This window comes from Corapipo altera, unplaced genomic scaffold, assembly GCF_003945725.1.
Source record: "Corapipo altera isolate COAL_440 unplaced genomic scaffold, ASM394572v1 75, whole genome shotgun sequence".
Classification (NCBI taxonomy): Eukaryota; Metazoa; Chordata; class Aves; order Passeriformes; family Pipridae; genus Corapipo; species Corapipo altera.
This window is the reverse complement of record NW_020884887.1, coordinates 15,201,251-15,228,255: the sequence shown is the minus strand read 5'-3', so window position 1 is coordinate 15,228,255 and position 27,005 is coordinate 15,201,251. Positions and strand designations below refer to the sequence as shown.

General features: G+C 44.0%; 2 protein-coding genes across 3 annotated transcripts; one reads left to right on the top strand and one right to left on the bottom strand.

The window, feature by feature from the left end:
- Positions 1-10,072: 10,072 nt before the first annotated feature.
- On the bottom strand, positions 10,073-13,820 carry PTTG1 (pituitary tumor-transforming 1). The gene is made up of 6 exons (XM_027643415.1): positions 13,697-13,820; positions 13,400-13,493; positions 12,729-13,096; positions 11,778-11,910; positions 11,152-11,301; positions 10,073-10,231 (listed from the first exon to the last, which is right to left on the bottom strand). The coding sequence occupies exons 2-6, from the start codon at positions 13,470-13,472 to the stop codon at positions 10,116-10,118; spliced, it is 840 nt and encodes a 279-aa protein (XP_027499216.1). The 5' UTR covers positions 13,473-13,493; positions 13,697-13,820; the 3' UTR covers positions 10,073-10,115.
- A 43-nt stretch (positions 13,821-13,863) lies between these two features.
- On the top strand, positions 13,864-24,626 carry SLU7 (SLU7 homolog, splicing factor). 2 transcript variants are annotated; one of them, XM_027643413.1, is made up of 16 exons: positions 13,864-13,944; positions 14,237-14,414; positions 15,025-15,178; positions 15,390-15,470; positions 16,042-16,206; positions 16,353-16,418; positions 18,034-18,081; positions 18,573-18,704; positions 18,949-19,046; positions 20,464-20,531; positions 20,724-20,863; positions 21,599-21,760; positions 22,205-22,309; positions 22,488-22,562; positions 22,816-22,920; positions 23,881-24,626. In XM_027643413.1, exons 2-16 carry the CDS (start codon positions 14,251-14,253, stop codon positions 24,058-24,060), a joined length of 1,743 nt encoding a protein of 580 aa, XP_027499214.1. In that variant the 5' UTR covers positions 13,864-13,944; positions 14,237-14,250; the 3' UTR covers positions 24,061-24,626. The 2 variants fall into 2 exon arrangements, with proteins under 2 accessions (XP_027499214.1, XP_027499215.1); XM_027643414.1 differs by lacking the exon at positions 18,034-18,081.
- The last annotated feature ends 2,379 nt before the right edge of the window (positions 24,627-27,005 follow it).

The following is a 27,005-nucleotide window of genomic DNA, read 5'->3' as shown; positions in this document are numbered from 1 at the left end:
TAATCTCTGCATTAATCTGTGTATTAAATTAATCCGTGCTCTACAAAGATCATGTTCACCCACGAAAAACCCAAGGCCAAAGTTTCAGTGCAGGCTTAAAGAAAACACACCCATGCTTTGCTCTTGAGCTAAACTCTGCCAGTCTCAGCCCAGACACAGGCATTGGTGCCCAGCACACCCTGTCCCAGGTTCTCACCACACCACTGGAGTGATGGGCAGTGCCAGGGCAGGAACTGCCAGCAGAGGTTCCTTCTCCTGAACCCTACAGGATGACAAATGCATCAGGTCCATAACACCTTCAGCCCTGCAACTACGCAGACACTTTCATTGTCCCCACACCAGAAAGAAAAGATTTTAAAATAAAATTAAAAAAAAGTTAAAAATAATCTGGAATGGTTAATTTGTATATGGAAAAAAATCCCCATCTCGTGATGAATCAGATCAGCCTAAGCACATATTTTGGGCTTGCCAGAAGCAAGTGCATTTGTTCCCAAAATGCTTTCTGAAGCTCCCAGTTATTTTCTGGCTGCATTTTTAATTTCAAGCCATAGTTACATTTCTAGTGCCAATGCCTATGTCACAAATAGCAAAGATTCAATTTCCTCTGCTGTAGAATTATTCCACTCTGCTTATCTTGAGGTTCAGTTCTCTTGTCTCCAATTTAATCATATTTTCCAACACAGTACTTTGTGCAACAGACCATTTTCCTTCATGAAAGATAAAAATGATTGCATATTCCATTTCATTCTTTGACCTAAGACTTACTGATTATTTCTGCATTTTTTCACTAAATTTAAGAAAAAATACGTGGCAAACTAAATACCAGGCATAAATCACTAAGAAAAACAACATTTACACCATCACCCATCTATATACATTGTGGCTAGTTAAAACACTAATAACAAAACAATGAAAATTATTTCACATTTTTAAAAAGCTCTGGCCATCAGCAATAATAATAAAGACGTCTAATACCAAGAAATAATTTTAGTAATCACTATAGAAGACATTTACAGTATAGCAACAATATAGTTTCATTTAAACTCAACCATAATAGGTTACAGCCCTGGAGGCAATTTCAGCAAGTTTTATGTATTGAAAAACACAAATTTTTATGGGCTCCATCTTTTTTTCTTTTATAATGTATTTTCAGATGACAGGGTGGAACAGGGTAGAAGAATGCAAACAGCCTAAACCACATTTTGCACGTTGACACAACTGCAGTAACAGCTGTACTGACGGTGCCCAGAAGGTGCAGGGCAGCTGCAAAGCCAGTTTTCATTGTGCTGACAAGGGCAGGGAGAACTGAGGAGTTGAAAGCCTTTGCAGCTCTGTGGAACTCCATCTCTGCCCACTCTCTCTAGTCTCAGCAATACATTTTGCCAGTAAACAAGCAAGAAGTTTCACCCCAGCTGACTAATCCTGAGGACGAAGGAAAGGACCCACCTCTTGGAAGGCAGAGCTGTCCCAGACCCAGGGGCACTTCCTCCCCTGGGCAGGGAATCTGATCCCCGTGCCCAGGGCAGATGCTGGAGCTCATCCTGCAGACTCCAGAACCCCTCCTCTGCACCTTTGTAACCCAACGGGGAATTTCTGTTGGAAATTCCACCGTAGAAAAGAGTGGAGATTCCTCCGTCCCTTTTTTTCATGCTGTCAACCAAATTTTTGGGTGCTTAGATAAGCTCGGAGCATGTAGAAGAAAAAAAAAATAGATAAACCATCTTCAAAAAAAGCAAAGGATCAATGTGAGAGAAAACCAGATCTAGCCAGTCAAACCTCCTTGCTGCAATCAAACACTGCACTTTCAAAATCACTGGCATTTGATGGAAAGAGAAAATAGATACTTCAATTAACTCATATCCTCTCCCTGTTTAAATAGTTGTTATTTAAGTGGGTTAAGATACAGATTTAAAAGAAAAAATGCATATACATAAATCATAACACAAGGAAAACATTAATGCATATAATGCTAACACCACCCCTTATTTCTGAATTCCACTGGATTTGGAGTAAAGTCACAACAGCACTGGAAGGACAAGAGAAAAAAATTCCTGCCTGGTGAAGAGAAGCACTAGAAAATGTGCAGATACAACACAGTATTTATACAACAGTATTTAAAAGTAATTCCAAATTTCTCATCGCTTTAGCATAAATATCACTCAAAATTACTTTAAACACCATCTTGTTTATGTTGCTCTTTACAAAACGTAAATCCATCGGAGCTGACAGAGTTGCTCTGATTTAAAATGGGAGGAATTGAGGAAGAATTTGGCATTCTGACTCAGTCTTTAGTGTACAATTTACCTTTCACGTATACACAGTGTACTGGCTCTCAGGCAGAAGATAAGCAGGTAATAAATCAGCTTACATTTTTTCCAGCTCTTACTCACAGTGGAATCCCCAAAATGCATTTTATTTTATCTTTTTCCCACTCTTCAGCTTTTTCTCTTTCATTTTCCTTCCTCCTCTTCAGTCACCCCAGGTGTGCGTTTCTCGTTTTCTATTTGAGTGGCTCAGCTTTGTTCTGTACAATGGAAAGACAGACAGACAGACAGACAGACAGGAGAGAGGCACGGCCAAGGGAACCACCTCGGACACCCACACTCGGGAGCATCTGATAGTGCCTCAAAAACATTTTCACTTTATAAAGGGGGGGGAATCAAACCTGATTTGCATGGGGGGGTCATTCCATCTGCTCAGCTCACGCGTTGGCAGCTCTGGAAAGTCCCTTTTGGGTTCCTTGGCTGATGCAGAGCCAGGAAGGCCCTGCTCGGGGGGGAGCTGAGAAGTGTGTGCTGACCCTGCAAGAGGGGCTGCAGCGAGGGGCTCCATTCCCTGCTCAGAGACCCAGCTGGGACATTTGGGGGCTCTTTGTCCTGAAGGTTTCAGGGCTCAGACCATCACCCAGAGCTGGGGGCTCAGCTGAGAGAAACCCCCGCTGCTGTGCAGGAGGAAGCTCTGGTCAGGTGCTCGATACTTGGGCTTCCTGTCTGTGCAGCCCGCGGTCGAATCTGGGGAAATCCTGAAAACATTATCAGATGCATGATAAGCTCTTTAGCTTTCAAGTACATACTGATTCAGTTTCGGTCAAAACCTCATTTGAATACAGTTTTAAAGTCTAAGTAAAAAGCAAGACCCAAACGGAGAAGAGATTAGACTTGCAGTCTAACATCTCTGGTATCCCAAATAGTGTGACTGATTAATACTGGCATAAACAAATCCACTTCTCCATACCTGCATCGAGATGCTCAGAGCATGCCTTCAGCTTATTAAAAAGGTGTGGAATTACGTGCCTGGCTAATTAAATGCCTTTATTTATCCACAAACAAACAGCACAGCAGAAGCAGCAGCACAGATGTTACTCCACCCAATGTTGTTCACCACTGACTCAAGGCAGGTTGTTTCTGAGAGTGAGGAATTGCTTGGAACTCTCTGGTGCCCACTCATCCCATGGTCTTCCCCAGGAAAGCTGGCACGTGTGCCAAGCCTTGCAGTGTTCAGTGTAGACTCCTGCTTACCAGGCATCACAGAGAGGTTTCCAAACCTGGCTGACAACATTCAGCCCTGTGGATTTAGCCCTGGAAGAGTAAATGCCCACCACACAGACTGAACCCTCAACATTTTCCAGTCCAGATGGGTACTCTGTCAGGATGATGCATTAGGATTCTTAAGACTTGTAGCAAATATGGATTTTTAGTATGGCTGTAAAGTTTCTCACACTTTAGAATAGCAGGTGACAGTCACCAACCCTGTTCTCACACTTCATATTGAATTTTCTAAACTCTCCAGGGTTTGTTTAATGCTCTGCTCAAGAGAAAAGACTCTAGCAAACACATCTTGTTGGGACACATGCACCTGGACCAGAAAAATAAAGTAGCATTGTAACCAAAGCAACCTTGAAGGCCTGGAACCTTGGAGGAGCTCCACAGACAGTGTGTGCTGTGAGGAGGAGGAGGAATATGAGGAAGAAAGGGGTTTTGAGACCTCTGAGCCAGGTCTGGGGAGGCCCTGCTGGCAGGTAGTTCTCGGGTGCATCAAGGATTCATCCACAGGAAATCACACCCACCCCACTGGCTGCCTTCACCTCAGTCAGGCCAGGGCCTCCTCCAGGACACATTCCAGAAGGTTCTCCCTCATACACAGTTCCTGAAGATGAAGAAATGCACTCCATCTGAGTCTGGAAGCAACTAGCACCATTTTCCCAGTTATTGCATGTCTGCAGTCAGCCAAGGCTTGATCTACTTTCCACTCCCAGAGTATAAAACACATCAAAGGCTTTTCCTGAGGGCTCTGATGTTCTCTGTTGCACTCACCTGAAGGGTGACCACAACAGCAGGCACATGCATGGACCGGCTACCCTGGGCAAGAGGAATATTTGGAGGATATTTATCACTGCCAACCACATTCCTCTGAGTGGAAGCTCAGGTTGTCCGTACTCAAAAGTATGGCAGAAGTATGAACCAGCTTTTGTTTCCTCCAAGCTCTGGTTTACAGATCTCTAGTTAGGATAAGACACAAAATACCTTTCACTAGAGCAGAGGTTTCAGACACAAAATCACTCACCACTTTAATACCCATGTCAAAATTACAACAGTAATTAACACTGGAAGGTAGATCCATTGACATTGAGTCCAGATCCAGATGGGAAATAATCCCAAAGTTTCAAAAGCATGTGGAACTGGGATTTTGCTTTTCAGCAGTGGAGAGAGCTGGTGTGGGCTAATAAAATACCGTGTCTGAGCTCTCAGATGATACCCTGAGTCACCTTTGGGCACAGAGCAGCCAAGGCTCTAGTAGGACTTATCAATAAGGATGATTAAGTGAATTTTCATGAGTCATTTCACAGGAGGAGAGGAGCAGAGATGTTTCAGGCTTGGATTCAGCCGTGTCTGCAGTGCTCACTGGTACAACTTTCCAAATGCATCCTTGCTCGGGCCTTGGATTTAAAAACCTCTTTGTGAAAGACCCTGAACTCAATGAATCTGAGCAGTGACACCCTTGCTGGCTCTTTAAGTGAAGGTTATGTGAGCTTCCTGGGTCCCAAAGGTGGGTGTCATCATGTGCACGTGTCACAGCTGGATAACCCAAAGCAGAGCATCTGTACAGAACCTGAGTCCCTTGGGGCAGAAGCACATCCCCAATCCTTGGCTTATCTTCCAAGCAAAAGCAGGAAAGTGTCCAGTAAAGCTGAAACATTTACAGAGACCTTCAGAAAGGAAAGATGACAGGACAGGTCCTTTACTCTGCTTTGTGAAACAAAAGCAATGATCAAAGGGAGGGTGGGGAAAAGAAAGCTTGTACAGAGACTGATGAAGGGAGAGAGGCAACACACTGAGCCCTGTTCCTGACAGCTGGCAGGTTATTATCATCTTAGCATCTCATCTGGAAAGTTTTGACTAACTGAATTACTTTTTTGACAGGAAGTCTTGATCTTACCCTAATTCAGTGGCTGGGATTTCTTGAGGCGATATTATGTCAGGCCAAGCAAGATGCCACTCCAGCCCTGAGGGCAGCACCTTCAGAAACACAGTGTGTGATCATGCAGTGCTTTCTGAGGGCATGAAATCACAGCCCAGGGATCATCACCACCAGTTCCAGCTTCACTGCTCTGTTTACTGCTCTTCACTGCATTCTGTATCAATAGAAAGGGCTGACTTCCTTCTGGGAGGATGATCTTCCCCAGTGAAGGAAGGGAGATCTCTCCCAAACTGGTTAAAATCTTTACAGCAGTATAAAACATGCAGGCAGAGATAAATCAGGTCCTTCATACAAAAAACCTTTCACAGAAACGTAGCCTTCAGAAAGCAGAGTAGACATATAGTCATTTCTTGCATGATTTCATAAATCTTTCATCCCTGCTGAAAGTATTTCTTTGTAACAGACAGTGAGATAACATCATGAGTTATGAATTCCAAGAGGAGCTGGAGCTTAGTCCCATTGAAAACTACAGAGAAATCCAAATTACTTTTGAAGAAATTGGAATTTCTTCCTCAATACTGTTAAAAGCAAACTTCTACTTGATTTCACTTGAAAGCTGAGTTCTGTGGGTCTTTTCCTACGACACAGAGCCTTATACAAAGATATATATATATTATTCTTTACTTGTGTGCATCTAGTTGTCTGATTTCTTTAAGCTGAATTGACTTACAAATTTTACGAGCTCTCCCTCTGACTTCTGTCTCATTGCTTTAATATGCAATACAACTGATTGAAAAGAGAATAGGCTGACAGAGGAGGAAACCAAGGAAATACTTCATAAATCATGCACCTTTCATAGACCACTCTGCACATTTACAAAAGTCATGGTCATGTCACAAGCCAGGTAGGATTTGATTTGCCATCTCACAGCCCACTGTGATGAATTAGGACACGGTGCTCCTACCTCTTCTGGAAGCATGGAAGGGCTGTCGGGCACACTTGGGCAGCAGAGTGCAGAGGGGGTGGTAGAACAGCTCCTCTGTGCACTCCTGGTGACCTGGGCAGCCTCCAGAAGCCAGAGCTCTGCTCCTGGACAGGCTCACAAGAGAGGGAGTGACATGCCAAGACAGGAGAGCTGCAGCCATCCTCCGTGACAGGTTTCTCTAAACTGGGAAATGCTCCCAGTAGGAAATGTCTGAAGAGATTCATCCAGAGGCATTAATCTTCCCCCAGAGTCTCTGTGTACATGACTGCACAGACAGGCACAGATTTCTTTCCCTGAAGGAAGAGTTTTGCTCCACAGTTGCACAGAGGGCTGGGGTGTTGCCAGCACTGCCCACAGCCCCCACAGCTTTGCTCAATGTCCCCCACAACAGCCAGATTATCTGTCAGAGTGCCTTAAAACCCCACCAGAGTTGTTCTACTCAGGTTCATCATTCTCTTAATTATTTTGCTGTGACTGTCTGTAACATCTGTGAGGGCAAGACTGTGAGACTGGTACAGCACAGTCAGACCCACAAACCACAGCACACAGAGATCTCCTGCCACAGCTCCATCCTGGCCTCCAGCCCCACTGCTGCCCACGACAAGCCCTGGGCGTGCCTGCACCCTGCCCTGAATGCAACATTTCTGTGGGTGAAGAAAAGCCACTGCTGCCCTGTCAGGCAGCTGGACTGAAAAGGAGTGCTGCAAAGTGGTCCCAGACAGCACAGCACAGCGAGTGTCACAAGCTTCAGAAGTGGCTTCATTGGATGCTTTGCAGTCAGAAGTTAAAAACAGGAAGGTTTCAAAGGAGTTACAAAGGCAGGAAGTGAGTCAGCCCTGAGCAAGAGGGACAGCAAAGAGTAACCCCTTGTACTGCAGACACCCAGCCAAAGACATACCCAACATCCAGAACCAGAGAGAGCCTGAGAGCAGAGTCAGGAACAGAGAGGAAAAGAGACCCTCCGTGTCCATGCACAGCCCAAAGGAGGGAGGTTTTATCCTTCCAAAGGACTGTCTCCTAACCCCTCTTCTTCCTCCTCATAGCAGCAGCATAACCACCAAGGCACCAGCTTGTCCCCTCCCCTCCCTGCCCAGGCACAGCAAAGCCTCCTGCTCAGTTCTGCTCAGGAGCAGCTGAACAGAGTCCTCCAGAGCAGCTCAGCTGGGAGCAGGATTGCAAACCCTGTGGAGCATCATGAATCCAACCTCAGGCCTCTCCCACACTCATCTGAGTACTGCCAATGGAAATGGGAACACCCACAGCTTCTCCTCGAGCTGCATCCACTGCCCTCATCCCACAGGAGAAGGAACTGCCCTGAAAGCTGTCCCAGCAGCCTGCACAGAGCAAGGAGGCCAAGCAGCATCTGAGCCTGGGCATCAAGGACACTCGGGCTGCTCGCCTGGAAACGGGCACTGTCAGAGAATTCACCTGGAGCAAACCCAGGAGCCACAAGGCACCAGGGCCAGCACAGCTCAGCAGCACCATGGCAGGAGTTCTGAGCAGCTGCAGTTCAGGGAGAGGTACAAAAGAGGCCCTGGGGTACCTCCAGGCACACAAATTACATCTGAAAATAGAACCTGGGTACAAAGTCACACAGGCAGCTTTGAAAATTATACTTCAGGTACCTGACAGTATTGCCCATCACAAAACAAAAACGTTGCATTCCTGGTTGCAGTACCAGAAAAAACACTCAGTCCTCAAGCCTGGACAGTCACACGAGCACTGGGACCCTGCATTGTCAACAAATTCCCATCAGCTTTTGCAGGTTCCTAAATAGGGTAAAACACTTAAAGAATTAGCTGTTCCACAGATGAGAGCATCAGATTCTGAACATGTTGGTCTCTCTTTCAAGCATACTGTTGAAGCTATTAGGAAGACAGATCATGTTTTACTCTCTGTATTAATCAGAAAACTAGGATGCTAGTTCCAAATGAAGAAAGAATCTGGAGAAGGACAGACAGAACTGGCTGAGTTCCAGCACTAAAAAATGCCCTCATCCCTCTGCTTTTCCTGATAACCTTCTGTAAAGCAGCAAACCACTGTAGCAAAAGACTTAAGAGTCAGAGCATAGTCACATACACCATGGGGGGGAACCAAAATACAACTAAAGTAGAACATGAGCTTCCTTGAGAAATGAGATTTCAGTGCAAACCATTTCCAGATCCTTGCTATTTTAAAGAGAAACTCAGAACAGGGCATGGTAAGGTAGGCACAGAAGAAAACACTTCAGAGAAATGTTTGTTAACACTGACAGAAGCTGTTGAAAAGCTCTTATCTGAAAAAAAAATAAAAAAAAACCAGAAAACCACCAACCAAAAAACAGCAGGGGCAAGACTGGCTAGAAGGTAAGAAGCAAAATCCAGTACCTGGCTGCAACTTGCAAGTTTTGAATATCTTCCAGTGAAAAAATTATCCTTAGAAGAGCACTGTGGTCTTGGAATCAATTTTGCAGAGGAATGTTTCCATTTTCATTTTGATTTTTTTTCTCTCAAACATGCTTTTATAGGTCAGAATACTTCTGAAACCAGGGGACATCACATTTACAAAATGAAGATTTATTCTTAAGTTTTACAGAGCAAGGTTTTGTAAGTCAGCCTTGGAATTAGAAGCCTTGGCTTCATAATAATGGGAGTCTTTAACTAACAATTTAAAATACCTTAAAATAATTTATAAGCTGCTTCACAAAATCCAGGAGATGAAACACAATAGGCTCTACTCCAAGCAAAGGATCATACAGCTGCTAAAAGCAGCTCTCAAAGGTTGTGTATTATTTAAGAAGGAATGTGACTGGGCAACACCTAAACAGCCTTAGAAGAATCCAGGATAGTCAAAGCTTCCAGGAATCCAGGATAGTCAAAGCTTCCAGGCTGGGCAGAGATTCACACACCAGGGACTGTTCTCACCTACGTGGCTGCCTGACAAGAGGCCACGGGAGGGCACTGTGGAGCTGTTTCTGTGCCTTAGTTACAGGAATTTCTCTGTAAAAATAAGCTTCAACTGTTTTCTCCCAGCTTGTTAGAACTGATAAGGACAAAGATGCATTTTGTCATTTTCTTTTATAGTGACTGTTGTTTAACTCGTGTGTCTGGTAGACTGAACCCATCAAACTTTGATCTCAGTAAAGGCAGACAAGAACTAAAAACTATTAAAATGCAATTAAGGATCAGTCAAACCCTGAAATCCCTACATAGAATTTCCTTTACCTGTATCTTTTATCTGGTTCGTTTGATATTTCGGTGAATCCTTTGAAGTTTCAAAACAGCTCCCAGCCCCTGGAGCCACACAGTGCTGTGACAATTAAAAGTAGTCTATAGCTGCATAAAAACCCAGCATACCCCACCTTAGAGAATCATTGGGGAGAGCAAACAATTTCAAATGAAAAATGCTGGAAGAGCAGCAGCTCTAGTGCTTGATTTACACTAGACTGGTTTAAACCCTTGCATGTGTTTTAAAGGATCAAGTTATGCAAAGTGAGGTCAGGTGGACCTCAATCTATCACAACCATGTACTGTAACCAGCAGGTACCAACCCCTGGATATGGTTCATAACAGTGTATTAGTCTTGCTTACAAGCTTACCCAGGCTCTGCTTTAGTTGCTGGTCAGATACCTCCTTCTGAAGCACTACTCACACCTGGAGCCTACTGAAAATGAACAAGTCTAGTATTATCCATGTTATATTAGCCTTTATTGAAATACAGAACTACATGAAATTTAAAACCCGTTACAACATTCCTGCTCCTCATAAAAGTCAGCTGGAAACGGTGGCAGCTCAGGGAAGTGTAGTTTTTCCAGGCTAGCAATGAAGTCAAAATGTGCTTGCAGCAAGCCTGAAGTTAGAAATAAATCAAATCAGTTAGAGATAAAGAAATAAGTTAGAAATAAATCAAATCAGTTCCTCAAACTCACAATGTACACTAACACAAGTCAGCTCCCAGAAGCTCAGCATAAACCTCCTGAATGACCAAGGGAAATACTGTTTCATAGTCTAAACCAATCCCACCTAGCTGACAATTTGCAAAGCACTGCAAAAGACTACTCAGGGTGATGGTTTCCACTGAGACAGAGTTCATTATCTTCCCAGCAGCTGGTATGGGCTGTGTTTTGGATTTGTGCTGGACACAGTGTTGGTAAATCAGGGCTGGTTTAGCTATTGCTGAGCAGTGCTCACAGCTGGGACAGCTGCCTGCCCCTGACCCCAGGGCTATCCCACACCCTGGCATCACCCTCAGCATCTGAAGCTGGGGGAAGAAGGAGGGAGTGCTATGTGGAGTCACAGCATTTGTCTTCCCAATCCACCATCCCATGAGATGGAGCCCTGCTATCCTGGGGGTGCTGAACACCTGCCTGCTGATGGGAAGTAGTGAACGAATTCCTTGGTTTGCTTTGCTTGATGCATGGCCTTTGCTTTAGTTATTAAACTGCTTTTACCTCAAACCCATGAGTTATTTCACATTTCCTCCTCCAATTCCCTTCCCCACCCCACAGCAGGGGACCCAGGAAGCAGCTGTGTGGTGCTTGGTGGCAGCTGGGTTATGCCACCCCTCAGCAACAGCACTGAGACCACCACCTGTACCAGCAGGGCTGGGCAGTTCCACTCAGCTGTACCACAGCAGAACTGGCTGCTGCTGGGGCACTGCTCTGGCACAGCTCACACAGCAACAGCAATTCACTGCTGGAGCCAACTGCCTTCCCTCCCAAACCCTGAGGAGCACTGCTGTACTGAAAAGCAGGCTAGGGTTCCACTTACTGGGTGTAAATGACAGCTCTGGAGTGGGAAGAGGTGTTGGCTCCTCCTCTATACGTCTGTGGTATGTCCTTGGATATACCATGAGGGGAACACCACGCAGGTCAAGATTGCTTAGTTTGCACTCCTCAGGAACATCAAAGACCTCAAAGTCTGTTTGGGAAAGACAGTCTGAGTAAGTGTGCAGTAGCTTGGGAAGCTGCAAGTTCTCCTGAATTAAATTAAATGGGAAGCAATCTAAAACAACACAACACAAGGGGTATTGATTTGCAGTTACACTTTAGCTGTCCATGACATTCCCTACACAGACACTTACCAAAAGACTAGATTGCATAACATAACTGCTAACACAGAGCAGCTTTTCATGACTTCAGCAAGCACAGCACATGTTTCACCAACACTGAAGTCTCTGGCACAGCAGTTTTCACACACTAAATCCCCATGAAGAAGACTTTAAGGACACACTTCGAAGGACTGAGAAAGCAAGCACCCTTATGTTTCAGAAGGGACTCAGGAGAAATGCAGTGCTGGCTTTGTGTGCCACAATAGCTTGGACACAGTCTTATAACAATGCCAGCACTTGTGAAAGCTTTATTGTTCATTTTAATAATTACACCAATAGTTCCTACCTTGAGGATCAAAATGAAATATATTTTCTACTTCTGGCCAATCTTCTTCAGACTCAGCCCAATCTTCTTCACACTCTGCCAAATCTTCGTCAGACTCTGAAGTCCAGCTATCTAATTCAGTCTTTTCATCAGTCTTAAAAAAAGGAAGACACATTATTTGAGCTACTGCATTATGTTTGTAGTGGCTCTCCTGTGCTATTCAGGTCTCCAGACAAGCACACCTGCCCTACAGTCCTCAAGTAGGCCTAAATGCTACACCTTCAACACAAAGCTGGAGATGGGCAAATGTTTCAGCAGAGTTTATGTAGCTCAGTACTACACACAGTGGCAACAAGTGACTGCACTGGAACATTTAAGCTCATGTTAAACTGTTAGTACTTAACATGTGAATAAGGCATTAACTGAGACTGTCTTCCCCAGAGCCATCTATGTAGGTGCACTACTTTTGGCTAGAATAGTTATTTTCCTTCCTTGTAATTGATGTGAGACATGTTTTGGATTCCTGCTGAGAACAGCATCAATACACACAGCTGTGGGAGCTACTGCTGAGCAGGTTTACAGAGCCCAGGCCTCTCCTGCCTCTCACAACCCCCAGTGAGGAGGCTGGAGGTGCACAGCCAGGACAGCTGACCCTGAGTGTGCAGAGGGACATCCCCACAATGCACAGCAGCACACTCAGCAGTGAACACAGGGGGAAGTGTGCCAGGGCTGCCACTGCTCAGGGACTGGCACAGCATCACTCAGATGCTTATGTCTTCCTTTGAGATTTTATTTATTAAATTGTCTTTATCTCAGCCTGTGAGTTCTCACTTTTACCCTTCTAGGTCTCTCACCCATCCCACCAAGGGAAAATGAGGGAGCAGCTGTGTGGTGTTTAATCTGCCAGGGTTAAGCCACAACCAACCACGTGTTCCTCTCCCCCCTCCTGCAGCAGCAGCTTGTTGTACTCACTTTGTTTGCAGTGTAAGGCTGATTTTCCTGCTTTATCTCAGGCTGATTTTCCTGCTTTTTCTCAGGCTGATTTTCCTGCTTTTTCTCAGGCTGATTTTCCTGCTTTACCTCAGGCATCTTGCTCGTGACTCCAGTAGTTGTATTCACCTTTCCAAGAGCCCTTCTCAAAGGCTGATATGTGCCTTCAGGTACAGTGTTTACTTTTTTACCAAGAGCCTTTCCCCCAGAGTGAGACATGGCTGCAGATGTAGTGATTGCTTTTTTACCAAGAGCCTTTCTCCTAGAGCAAGTCATGGCTGCAGATGAGAACACGTTTTTATGAAGTGGAGTGCAAACTACTCCTCCAGAGTGTGTGCTCTTTCCTTTTGCTGGAGTGGTGGGAAGAAATAAAAGCAAACTTTAGCACCATAACAACCCTAAAGCTTCAGTAAGTGCACGTGCTGGAAAACTTCTTGCCATAGAAATATTTGTTCACCATTTATAACTCATAAGAATAAGCCACATCTATGACAAAAGCCAGTTATCTTAATTTTTATGATAATTGATGAGCTTAGAAAAATTAGTTAGGTAAACAGATATATGAATAGAAAACCATTGAAAACAGTGAATAACAAAACATGATTTCTGCCCCTCACTCAACCCCTTGCTGCCTTAGGGCAGCAAACACTCACAAGATCCTGGAGAGATCAGCAGCTGGCCCTCAGGAGCAACACTGTCTGCACCAACAGAGATCACGGTTGCCATCTTCAGGTTGATGAGATCGCCTTGTGAAGTTCATACAGGAAAAAGAAGAAATAATTTTTGTCATTTCCTCCACCACAGCACACTTTTTAGGCAAGCTTCATTAAAGCCAAGGGAGCTGTCATGTACTGGTCCCTAGATGAGGGGGAACAGGCCCCTATTTCACACCGCCCGGACACCCTCACTCACCCCCGGGCCCGGCGGCACCGCCCGGACACCCTCACTCACCCCGGGCCCGGCGGCACCGCCCGGCCCCCGGTGTGTCCCGAAATGCCCGCCGCACCCTCTGACTCCTCAAAGCGCCCCGCGACCCCACGGCGCCGCTTTTAAACTGGCGCCGCGCCGCCCATTGGCCGATTCGACTGACTCGCGGCAGCCAATTGGCTCACGAGTGGGGCGGGCACAGGAAGAGGCACCGCCCCGGAAGTGAGCGTGTGGCCGCGGGGCATTGTGGGGCGGTGGCGCAGCCCGGCAGGTAAAAACAGGGACCGGGATAAAGGAGCGGGATTGGGATAAAAGAGCGGGACAGGGTCAGAGCGGGCCCCCGGGGGTGCCGCTGTGTGCTCCCAGCCGGTCGCGGCCCCGGGCCCGGCGCTGGTTCCTCGCGGCCGCCGTGCGTGGTAGTGCCGGTGAGGAGGCGCCGTGCGGGCCCTGCCGCTGGCTCGGGCACTGACGCGGCCCGGGCGGCACAGGCCGCGCCAGGGGCTGCGCTCACACCGCGCCGGGTGCAGGGCGGCGCGTCTGTCTTCACTTGTTACCTCTTGTAGGGGACGGAGCCAAAATGGCATCGGGGGCGGTAGCGAACGCCACCCCTGCAGGAGGGGCAAACGACGTGAGCCTGGAGGAACCGAAGAAGATGACAAGGGAAGACTGGAGGAAAAAGAAGGAACTGGAAGAACAGAGAAAACTCGGAAATGCACCTGCTGAGGTGGATGAAGAGGGAAAGTGAGTTTTATTAAAGCTGGGTTGTTCTAAAGCTGCTGATTAAAAGTGCCTTTTTTGTGGTGTGGTTACACAGTGGTTAGGAGGGTGACACAGGGTTTCTGCATGAGTCACTGCAGAAGGAAATAGTTGAAGTTTGTAGATTTTCTTTTAATGCTCCAGAAGACACTCTCCCAAAAAATGCAAGTTCGGTGTTTGTCTACTGTGAGCTATTGACAGTTCTGCTGATAGTTCCATTTGTGCAGCTACTTACAAGTGGTGTTTCAAACATGTGTAAGGGGGAACTTCCCTGTGTACCTGAGCTGTTCCTCCTCCCTCTCTTGTTTCTACGAGGCTTGTTGCTTCTGAGAAGACAAATGTTGCTATTTTTGTGCTCAGTAACATTACACAGAATAAGCCCCTTTGGAGTCAGGAGTTGAGGTGAATTAGGTGGCAACAAAATCTCAGTGAAAGTCTCTGTTATCAAGTTTATTTTATAATGCATTCTACCAACTTCATTGTTTTATTATCCCTCCTAAAGCTCTGAACTTCAATAGGGGAGTTATTTTTTAGGCTGAATTGCTGTGGGGTTTTCTCCCCGTGCCATGTATTTGTGACACAACATCTTTTACAGGGATATCAATCCTCATATTCCCCAGTACATCTCCTCAGTGCCATGGTACATAGATCCTTCTAAAAGACCCACCCTAAAGCATCAGAGACCTCAGCCAGAGAAGCAGAAACAGTACAACTCCTCTGGAGATTGGTACAAACGAGGAGTTCAGGAGGTATGAAAAAGGGGTTTGCAGAACATAGAGATTTGCTTTGATTGCATGAGGAAGTGGTTGATGGTTACAGGGGTTTGAGGGGGGCAGGAGCTGGGAATCCTCACTCAGCAGGAGATTGCAGTGTCTGGGGGGTTGGGTGGGTCACACCTTGGGTGTCACTTCATGACTCTTGCCCAGGTTTGTTAACTCTGCTCTTTGTGCCCCTGTCCAGAACTCTGTGGCCACAAGGTACCGAAAAGGAGCCTGTGAGAACTGTGGGGCCCTGACACACAAAAAGAAGGACTGCATGGAGGTAAACTGCACTTCTGTCCGTGACTTAATGGCTTTGGAAACCATGGGAATGCTCCTCCTAGTGAAGAACAGCTGGCTATAGGTCAGACAAAAAATACTGGCTTGGGAAAAGCCATGTTGAAAATGGTTGTGAGTGTTGAGATTGGAATTTTCTAAAGAAATTGTTCTGTAGGAAAAATGAAAGGGAAAAGTGATACTACTTGTGGTGTTTTTGGTGAGTTCTGTTTGTAATAAGCTCTGCAGTTATAAGTGAAAATGTTTAACTCGTCATGTTAATCTGCATTAACTCAAGTGCTGCTGTGCCTGTCTTTCTGGGTCATGTCAGCCAGAAGCTACCTGAAAACTGTTCTGATTGCTTTCTTAATTGTGGAAAATAGAATTAAAAATTGATGGGGTTTGGAGTCAACTGTGCTACACTGAAATGCAGAACTACTTGCATTTATTGACAATTCCAGTGCTGAATTTAACTGGCTTTAGAGAGGAGCTTGATTGATAAGATTTTTAAAGGGATGTCTGAGTGAGTCACATATTTTAGCCTAATGGGCTGATCTAACCCTCCTTTTCTCTTTCAGAGGCCCAGGAAAGTTGGAGCAAAATACACAGGCATGAACATTGCCCCGGATGAACACGTGCAGCCCCAGCTGATGTTCGACTACGACGGGAAGCGGGATCGGTGGAATGGGTATAACCCAGAGGAGCACATGAAGATCGTGGAGGAATATTCCAAGGTTGATTTGGTACGTAGGGGCTGTGATTCCCTGGGGAAAGGTTGGGTGTTTGGCCTGGCTGGGCTGGGAGGAGGAACACTGCTAATGTGCACAGTTAATATGAAACCTTGTGCCAAACAGAAACATGGAAACAAATGGATTTTCTTCCTCCCCAGGCCAAACGTACCCTGAAAGCACAGAAGCTTCAGGAGGAGTTGGCATCAGGGAAGCTGGAGCAAGTGGTAAGTGAACTAAACCCCAATTTATTTTTGTTTAAGCTGAATAAATACACAACAGATTACTTCTGCTTTCTGACTCTTATTCTCTGTGCAGGGTCTGCTATTAGGTTTTATGCCCTCCAGTAATTTAAAGATTTTCCTGCCACTCTGTGTAATATTCAAGAATTTGAAGCATCTTTCCAATGAGAGTTGCTTTGTTTTCCCCTTATGGGCTAAAATTCTGTGTGATTATTATTCCTGCTAAAATTAATAACATGGAATTTTGAGTCAGAAGAACTTGTTTTCCATGTAGTCTTTTTTTTTCATGTACTGAAATGGTCTTTTTGTATTTAAAGATTGTTAAGATCTGGCCAATGTTGAGGTAATGACTGTTATGTGACTATGCATTGGTTTGGTAATGCTTAGTAGAAATTGGAATAGGAAGGTATTTTCTTTGTCTTAAACCAACTTGTTTCTTCTTCAGTTGTTGCTGTTTGCAGTGTCTCTGCTTCTTGAAGGCTGAGCAGATATATTTTCCTCTGGCTTATAACTGCAGAGTTTGCACCTTCCACTAATTCCTGCAGCTCCTCCTAGATTATAGACAGTGCTTTTGGTAATCTTTGATACAAAATTCTAATTTTAACACACACACAGAGCATTCTCACACTGCTATAACTTTAACTAATTTCCATATGTAGTGGGTACATTCAACCCAAAAACCATTTTGCCCCTGGTACCACCCTCAGCCCCTTCAAGGGTTCTGGGCCTTCTATCTTGTTTTGACTATGGTATATCTTATTATTCTGATCCAGGTGCACGTCCCAAACAGGATGTCCTTGCTAAAATCTCTTTCCTTGGAAAGATTGCTAAACAGAAATTCAATGGAAAGTAGCACAAACCAGGAGAAAACACTTTAGTAACTGTCTAAAGTGAAAGCAAGTTATACAAATACATTAAAATTTACAAAATCTTTAGGCATCACCTTAAAAAAATGAAGCTGTAAGAAAAAAGTTTCAAACAAACTTCAGAACTGTCTCTGAAGGAGAGGACTGGGGCTGATTTGCATAGTCAGCACTGGCCAATTTGCTGGTCAGTGTTCCAGGGCTCACAGTTGTTTCCGTCTTCACCCCTGCAAGTATTTTCAAGTTGGAGGCTAAGCAGGTCAAAAAATGAAGTCAGGCTGTCTTTGTCCAGCTTCAATTATGCCTTCTGATTCATGCTTTTAGTATTCCTGTAAATCCTAACTAAATCCTTGAATACATATCCTCTTGATTATTTTTTAAGCTTTCAGAGTTGAAACTTGGTTGTATTTGCATTATATGAAGTATTTTAGTCTAATCCACCAGTGTTCAAAGGCATAGTAAGCTCTAAATAACAGCAACACAGTTCTAGAATTTGCTCTTCTTGCAAAGAATGGGAAACCTAGTTGGGGATGCAGTGAAAAGGCCTCCAACACCTGTGTGTCACAGAGACAGTTAAGAGCTTTTTCCTAGAACATTATGTAGCAATTTTCTGCATTTTGTGCCACTGGTAAATTGTATTTTGTATCCAGCATCAAGCTCTGCCCTTTGTATCCCTGCCATCTTTCCTCTCTCCACTATCTTGTCTTCTCTGCTGATGTGCTCTTTGTTTGCTGCAGAACTCCCCAAGACACCAGTGGGGAGAAGAGGAACCCAATTCACAGACAGTAAGATGATTGATTACCCACTGCATCACTCATGGGCAGAAGGAAGGACCTGTATTAGTGAAACAGTGAAACGAGGGTGGCATAAGGGTTTAATTGGCATGGCCATGCCACTGGCTGCCTGGTCTTTATCAGGCAGAGGTTGCTGGATTTCTTAGAGGAGTTTTTATTTTAATTCCTGTGTGTTTTCAGACCTTAGAGATGCAAGCACATAACTAGTTTTTAATGTGGTATATTTTACTCAAGATAACTGTTTTCTTAATAGCATCACAGTTATGCTTTGATAACTGTTTCCACGTGGGGAAGTGGAAATCCTTGCCCAGGGGTATTTCTGAGCAGTGGCAGTGGCAGGTTGGCCTGACAGCACTTCAGCCCGGGTGAGCTGTGCTGGCCTGGAACTGCAGGGGTTGCAGAACTGTAAGGAAACCACTAGGATCAGGCTCTCAGGCTGCTCTCTGGAGTGAAGGACTTAGAAGTTTCCCATCTCTCCTCAGGAAAGAGATCATAACAGTGAAGATGAAGATGAAGACAAATATGCAGATGACATTGATATGCCTGGGCAGAACTTTGACTCTAAAAGACGTATCACGGTTCGGAACCTGCGCATTCGGGAAGATATTGCCAAGGTGAGTGAAGAACAGTCACAAATGGTTCAATAGATTGGGCACTCACTTATTAATGACCTCGTGTTTGTGTCTTGGGGTTAAGGTCTGTTTTCAGTTCTGTTCATGCTCGTGTTATGGCTTGATAAAGGTCATCTTTTTACATGGACAGAACTTTTAAAATGTCTAAACTGGGCCGTAAAAGAGTAACTTGAGTTCTTCTAAAATTGTGAATATTAAATATGTTGTATGTTCTTTCTTTCCCCAGTACTTGAGGAATCTAGATCCAAACTCTGCTTATTATGATCCCAAAACAAGGGCAATGAGGGAGAACCCGTATGCCAACACAGGCAAGAATCCAGATGAGTAAGTTAAAACAGGGGCAGTCTTGTGTATCCAGCAAAACTCTTAAAAATTTGATAAATAGTTGTATATTTTCTTTTATCTGTATGTCCTTTTACTAATTAATCTCTGGTCAGTTGTGTATAGAAGTAGTAGTAAACATAAAAAAAAAAAACTGTTTTATTTAGGAGCACCTTTTGTTTTAGTGTATAAAAGTGGTATTTTTATAATACTGACCCTTAATCTCCAGGGATATGTGGACTTTCATTTCATGCAGTGATTGTACAGGGACTAGAACACTGCTACATCTAGAGATGATGCCTGTGAACACGAATGATGTTTATTTAAATTATTTCAGCAACTAAATCTTAAACTTTATCTTATGTTTGTTGGGAGGCATTCAGGACTGGAGACTAACATAGAGTGTCTGTGGTACCTAACTAAATGTTTGAATTAGGAGTAAGATCTCCTCCTATATGAATGGATTCTGCATAGTGAAGATCTGAATTGTCTTTGGCATTGTCTATTTAGCCAGTTTTATTAAAGGTGCACATCTTTAATTAAAAATGGGCAGCCCTGGCTGCACAGGAGGCTGTCTCACTCAGAACCCCAGTCAGGGACTTGACCTGTGCTGTGCTGTGAACCTCCAGAGCAGGCAGGCTGTGAGTAAAACATGCATTCAGAGCACAGTGATTGGATTAGCTCACTGCCTGGAATAGAATGGCAGTGCCTAAATGATAGCAAATAATGCTCTTTCCACCTCTGTTTGCCCCCAGCTAGAATAATGCCAGTCAATTCTTTTGTTTTAGATGCAGATGCTTTCACTTCTCTCTCTTGTCATAGTTTGACCTTTGTTGAATCTGTTTCTGCCACAGCTTTGCAAACTGTAAATTTTCCAGAGTGGCCTTGGGGAGGTGAAAGGGGGGGATGGGGTTGTTAACATTGTTTGATCTTCAACCTGTGTTTCATGTACACACTGTGCATCTGCTCAGGGCTGTGCAGAAGTGTCCCAGCTTTGCAGGCAGCAGCAAAGCTGTTCCCAGGCTTTGACTGAGCCACAGACACGGGCTGGGCTGGAGAGGCACAATCCAGGGGCTGAGGATCAATGTGCTGGAATGTCACACACCATTGATGGGTGTCTCTGTGCAGTTAGATCTGAGTTTAACTCTAGTGCTTGGCATCCCAGACAGAGTTCCAGGCCTGTGCCGTGTTTCCCTGTGAACACACACAGCAGGTTTTCCAGGGGGCTGTGGGGTAATTCCATGGCTCCACAGGGAGCCAGGGCTTTCATTTCATGTATCGAGTTCAATGTGCCCGCTTCTCCCTCCATTCTTAACTCTTAGGGCACAAAGGGAATTTTTTCTTCCCTGTTGAAGTTGTGTGATTGTATTTAAGAGGAAGTCCCCTTCCAAGTGCTCAGTCCTGTTGCTCTCCCCTGCAGGGTTGGTTACGCCGGTGACAACTTCGTTCGCTACACAGGAGACACCATTTCCATGGCACAGACCCAGTGTGAGTGGGGCTGCTCTGGGGGGTTGTAAGGAAAGGGACTTTAAACACCTAACACTGCTGGTTTCTTGCAAAAGAGAAATAAGTCTTTTTGGATTGAGGTCTTCTTCCAAATTGCTTCAGAACTGAAGAATGTAGTTTGAATGTGTATGTCAGTTTAGAGTAAGTGTTGAGTGAAATCTCTTGTGTACACAGTGTTTGCTTGGGAGGCTTATGACAAAGGCTCTGAAGTTCATCTTCAAGCAGACCCTACCAAATTAGAACTCCTTTATAAATCCTTCAAAGTGAAAAAAGAAGATTTCAAGGCACAGCAGAAAGAAAGCATCCTAGAGAAGGTAATGGGGATTTGGTTTTATTTAATAAGAATTATGTCAAGTTGAATGTCTGGGTCTTGGGCAACAAACAAGATTACTAATCCTATGTGAAAGGGCATCAGCTGTTCTCAGCAGCTCAGACTTATAAATATAAAAATATTTTTATACACTGTCATCAATTAGATTAATGTTATTATTTAATATAGGAAGTTTTGAAGATCTGTTGGTGTCTCTTTGTATTTTTGGAAGCTCTTCCATAACTCTCAGAATTTCTCCACTGAAGAAATCTGAATTTGTTCATGACTCAAGTTTTGGGTGCAGTCTTGTACATAAATATTTGTTTTATATTTTGCAACTCACTTCTTGGGCAACTGCAGAAGACCTAAATAATCAGTTTAATTACTAACCTTGTCAACATTCAAGTTTGAAGGGGGACAGAAAATGCTGCTCTGGTTGTACCAGAGCCTTTTGGCTTGGTCTGAAAAGTTTTCCTGCTCTCAGTGAGGAATATCACTGTTGTCATTCTCTGGGCATAAAACAAAACCAAAAAAACCAACCATGAAAAACTAAACACCACAGTGGCCATGGGAGATGATGTATTTCTGTCTTCAATATTCATAAAGATTAAACTGCCACCATCCACTCCCATGGCCTCTTCAGAAAGTGCTGAAGGTGCCCTTTTTGAAATGTTTGTTTAACTACAGAAAAGATGGTTTTTTTCAAACCTATTATATGTCATTTCTATTTGCATTTTAGTATGGAGGACAAGAACACCTGGATGCCCCACCAGCTGAGCTGCTGTTAGCTCAAACAGAAGATTATGTGGAGTACTCCAGGCATGGAACAGTCATCAAAGGACAAGAGAAAGCTATTGCTTGCTCGAAGTATGAAGAGGATGTGAAGATCAACAACCATACAGTAAGCCCTGGGTTGTGTTAAAATTCTAGAAAAATGAAATACCTTCCCGTTGGAGGTATAGTAGGAGACAGTACAATATAATTAATACAGCAAATAAATTTCTCCTCTCTCAGATGTGACACTCTCCTTTCTCTGCTAAGGAGGAGTTTCAGATTGTCATGGTTGGGATGTGAATTTGAGGAGTTGCCATGGCAGTCTTAAACTAAAAAGGAAGTTACTCTGTTTCCCTTCCACTTTGAGTATGAGTTGACCACATGCTGTTGCTTTTCTCTTTTCTGACAGTGCACCTGTAGGGCTGATGTGGAATAGCAGAACTATTGCTCTCATAACTTCCTTCTGGACTGTTTGAATAACTCACTTCCCAGGATATAAGCTGAGCAATAAACTGCAGCCTCCTGCAGGAATGTCCTGGTGCCATAACTGCTGTGGTGTGTTCTCTTGCAGTGCATTTGGGGTTCATACTGGAAAGAAGGCAAGTGGGGGTACAAGTGCTGCCACTCCTTTGTCAAGTACTCCTACTGCACAGGAGAGGCTGGGAAAGAAATCGCTGTAAGTGTTGTCTCAGTCACTTGGGAAGAGCTGGAAAGCATTCACCTGCCTTGCTTAAGGTTTAGACTGTTTTCCTTTTGGGAGGGTTTGTTTTTTGGAGGGGTTGGGGATTTTTTTTGTCCTTCCCCTTTCAAATGTCCTTAGTAACAGGGCATCCCTGCCCTTGTCTGTCATGTAGAACACAGAAGCAAGTTTACTGGAAGAGCAGCCTGGGGAGGAAGAGCACATGACAAAACCCAAAACACTGATGGAGGTAGGATGCTTCCCATTCTCAGGAAGACATATTTTGCCTCAACATTTTAAGAGATGAAATGATATGCATAACTACAAAATTCTGTAGAGTCATAATGTGCCTGAAAATGACTGGACTGCATTGCTAGATTATTAACACCTCTGTGGAAAACTAAGCTCTCAAATAGCATTGAGAGAAGTCTCGATTTAGTGGCTTGGACATTATTAATGTTGGCAAGTTGCATCTTAACAGGAACTTGTTTCCCACCTTACAGATCCACCAAGAGAAACAGAAAGAGAAGAAAAAGAAGAAGCACAAGAAGAACTCGAATTCAGACAGTGAGGGTGAAGAGAAAAAGAAGCAAGAAAAACTGAAAAAGGTGCACTATATTCTTCAGTGGCTTTGTGGCAAAAAGAACTTGACATGTATTTTACATCAGTTTTATGAAGCCTATAATGTAGTTCCTGTGCTATACCTTGGGATGTTCTTTGATGCTAATTTGGAGCTAGAGCAAATTTAAAATGCTGTTAGATGTTCTGAAGTACATTCCTCATTTCTCAGGCAAACATTGAATAAATATTTAGTTTTAAAAGACGGAGTTTAGATGACTTAGAACACTTCATGTCTAGGCACTTACTGCAGCTGTAGATCTCTAAAACTTTGCAGAACAATGATTTGTGTATTGAAGAAAGGTGGAGAGATCAAAGACACTGTCAAAGCTTAACTTAGCAGCTTTTATGCCAGGCTTGGGCCCAGTCTCACAGCTGGTGCAGTAAATCCATGCCCCAAACTGTGCACTGCCTGCTGCTGAGCAGCCCTCCCAGGGGCACAGCAGCCTCAGGGTGTCCAGGGGGGACACCAATTAAATCTGTGGTTAATCAAGGCACTGTACAAATGCACTTGTTTTCAGTAGCAAGGAGCAGCAGTAGTAGTTGGCAGAATAATACAGAGGATTTAAAAATCAAACCCCCAAACTTATACCAGAATACAACAGCAAACCATCCCAAATCCCTAAGATCAGATGCTTGCTTACCTGCTTTTGTACTTGCTGGATCATGATTACCTTTTAGGTAAATCCAAGGAGTTTTCTACTTGATTTTGACAATTGGAAAGAGATTGGAAAGAGTGTCTTGTTTGCTAAATGGCATTTTAGCATCAGTTTATGTTAAACACTAAAAAATGATCATGAAGTGAAATGTGCTGTAGGTGTGGCAGACAGGTGTGCATTGCTTTCTGCCTGCTGCTTGTCCATCATGTGAGAATCTAAGAAAAACCTTCTGGGGGTTTTTTTGCTTAACTTTCCTTGTGGAATTTTTGTTTTCCTTTGCTCTCCTTTCAGGCACTAAATGCAGAAGAGGCTCGTCTGCTCCATGTTAAAGAAATCATGCAGTTGGATGAGAGGAAGAGACCCTACAACAGCCAGTTTGAGGCCAGGGAGCCAACAGAGGAGGAGATGGAAGCCTACAGGATGAAAAGGCAGAGACCTGACGATCCCATGGCCTCTTTCCTTGGACAGTGATCACAGGGAAGATCATTCCTCTGCAAAAGGCTTTTTTTCGTACTTGTTTACAACCCTCCAGACACTTGCTTCCCTTCCATGTGTCTCAAGTGCCAGAAATGGCACCAAAGATGTTTGTGCAAACTTCTTTCAGCAGACAGAAGCAGTCCAGTACTTAGAGCAGTGTTATGAGTGTGTGGGGGTACATGTACGTGCACATATACACACACATAGAACATGTGTGTAAATAAAGTACATGCACCTACTGTGGAAATCCTTGGAGGAGAAAAGATCTGATGCTGACTGAAATTCTAGGTTGGTTTGGCCAACTAATGCAAGCATAAAGTCATGATCCAATAAAACTGACTCCTCAAACGAAATGGTCAGCAGGTGTCACTTAATATAGAGCAAAAATTATTGACAAAAAGTCAATACAACTGCTACAGCTTATTTGTAAAGGGAGTTTCTGTCTGGTGGCTTTGAAGGAATGAATAGTTTCTTCGTTGATCACTTTGTAGTAAGTGTTTTGGAAATGTAAAAACCGATTGCTTTGTACAGTTTGGGGTAAATTAATATAGAAGTTTTAAGTGATGTCCTGCCTTTTTAAGGAAGAGGTTAGGAGAAGCTGTCTGTAGAGCTTTTAAATTCTGACTGCTTCTGCTGATGTTACCCTACAAATTTCAGCTGCCAAGATATTCTTTGGTTTTCTGTTGATAACAGTGTCCTGTTAGATGGTGTGACAGCAGCTCTCAGGCTCTAATACCTCGTGATAACATGAAGCACCATCTGCTTCATGTTTGCAATATTAGTCCTTAAACTGGGAGTTTTCCCCTTTAACTGTTAAAAGTTGAAGAACTGGGTAAAAAAACTGCACAGCTTGACTTTAGAGTTGAAAGGATTTGGGAATTATTTCTGTTATGGCTTAAATTGTCTTATTAAATGTGGCTTTTATAACCACATTTAATGTGGTTATATTAATGGTATGACAGGGAAGACTCTGTAATCCTGGCTTTTCTTAAAATTAAGAACCTGATTTCAGTTTCCACTTTGTCAAGAATGAAGGAAGTTGAAGTTACTGGAAGAAAATAAAACAGCATGTTATACCTGTCACATATTGAACCCATCATTTCTACCTGTAAAGCTGGTTTCCTTTTTTTATTAGGTTTTCTCCAAGGCTACTTCTGCTTCCCTTCTGTTTTTGTTACAGAAATACTAATTCTGAACACAGATAAGCTTTTATAAGACTGATATATCTGACTGTGGACTTTTCTTTTATAAAACTTGATTTTAAAATCCTTCTGGCACTTGCAAAAAAATATAACCAGCTGCTGGCAGCAAAGATCTCAAGGTGGAATTATTAATATAACCAAGTACCAGAAAGAAAAATCTTCAGAGTGGTCATCAGCTTTTGTAGAAACTGCTTTTATGTTTCCACAAAAATGTGGATTTAGACAGAGAGGGAAAAATATTAGGGATATAGTTTCCCTCCTGCTACACTAGTGACTCACGTTCTGCATTTTCACATGTCTTCACCTTTATGGTTGTGGATAATTCCAAGGGAAAACTGCTCTTTTTCACAAGTAATTGCAGACAGAAAACACACACTGAAGTGTCTTGTGTGTGCTTTCCCAGCTGCTCTGAGGACTGAGTGTTTAATGTCACCCCAGAGCTGCTGGTGGCAGTTGGGCACTGCTCTGCAGTGAGACTGGGTGATGTTCTCACTGGGGACCAGAACTGCAGGCTGAGGGTGTCCTGTGGGAGCTCCCCTGGCACAGGGAATGCCAGCTGGGAGTGCAGAGGGAATGAGCTGCTTTGGACTGGGAGCTGCTGGAATGAGCTGGTTTGGAGTGGGAGCTGAGCTGGTTTGCACTGGGAGCTGCTCAGAAGGAGCTGGTTTGCACTGGGAGCTGAGCTGGTTTGCACTGGGAGCTGCTCTCCTCAGGGCCGGGACACCACAGGCTGTGCCAGAGGCCTCTTGCTGCAGACACCAACTGCTGTTGGCTTGGTCTGTGCCAGGGTCTGTGTGAGGGAAGAGGAGCTGTCAGAAGGGTTCCTGGAGCTATTTACACACCTCTCTAAAAGTTGCAGTTAAGTCTAAAAGACTTAATTCTTTATAAAGGAGGCAATTCAGAAACAACACAGGAAGTAAGACCAAGGAAATGTCAAAACCAGCCTTGTAATCTGTGGATTGACTGGAAATTTTAATACATCAGCTGTACTGAATTTATGCAAAGTGATTGTTCAGGGATTTAAATTCAGTCCTAAATTTAGAATACTTAGATTTCACCAACGAATCAAAGCCAAGCACCTTGGGCCATAGTTGATCCTTGCCAGATCTGGAGTCTGAACTGCAGAGGAACAGAGCTCCTGTTTCATAAAGGATTGTCAGACTATTTTTTAACATTGACAAGATGGTGTGTTATCCTGAGACTTGTTCTTAAACAGCTGGAACGTGATTCGTGTTTCTTTTTAAAATCATCAAATTATGTCTCCAGCTGGAATATCCCAGGCAAATGGATAAACGTTTGTTGGAACAAGTTGCAGGAAATGGAAGTGATGCTGATACACATCAGGCCTTCCAGGAACACACAGACCTGTCTGGCTTTCATCCTGAATATGAAATGACATCTCTCCTCTTTGGGAGCTTATTCTTGGGGCAGCATTTCATGTATGGAACGAGGTAAGATTCAGGCTTGATGGGACAGTGCCAGAAAGCAGTTCCTGGCAGGTCTTGGCTGGCAAAGTTTGCTTCTGCCAGTGGGAAATTCTAAGTTTCCAGCTCCAGTCTCGAGAACTCCCTGCAGACCCTTGACTGAAATAAGTTGATTAACTGGAGGATCTGACTTTCTCTGTGAGCAGCATCTGTTCCTTCAGCTCAGCTCATGTTTATGCCATGTGGCACTTCCAGCGAGGGTGGAGCCAAAGCCAGGCTCAGGAGTGCATGGATGGAGTGACTGGCACTAACC

Excerpts from the sequence above, each read along its gene's own strand:
- PTTG1 (XM_027643415.1), bottom strand. The coding sequence starts at position 13,472 with ATGGCAACCGTGATCTCTGTTGGTGCAGACAGTGTTGCTCCTGAGGGC. Across the intron at positions 13,097-13,399 it reads GCTGATCTCTCCAGGATCTT|CAAAAGGAAAGAGCACACAC; the intron begins GTGAGTGTTTGC and ends CCACCACTCCAG. Across the intron at positions 11,911-12,728 it reads AGCCTTACACTGCAAACAAA|ACTGATGAAAAGACTGAATT; the intron begins GTGAGTACAACA and ends CCTTTTTTTAAG.
- SLU7 (XM_027643413.1), top strand. The coding sequence starts at position 14,251 with ATGGCATCGGGGGCGGTAGCGAACGCCACCCCTGCAGGAGGGGCAAAC. Across the intron at positions 22,310-22,487 it reads AGGCTGGGAAAGAAATCGCT|AACACAGAAGCAAGTTTACT; the intron begins GTAAGTGTTGTC and ends TCTGTCATGTAG. Across the intron at positions 22,921-23,880 it reads AGCAAGAAAAACTGAAAAAG|GCACTAAATGCAGAAGAGGC; the intron begins GTGCACTATATT and ends CTCTCCTTTCAG.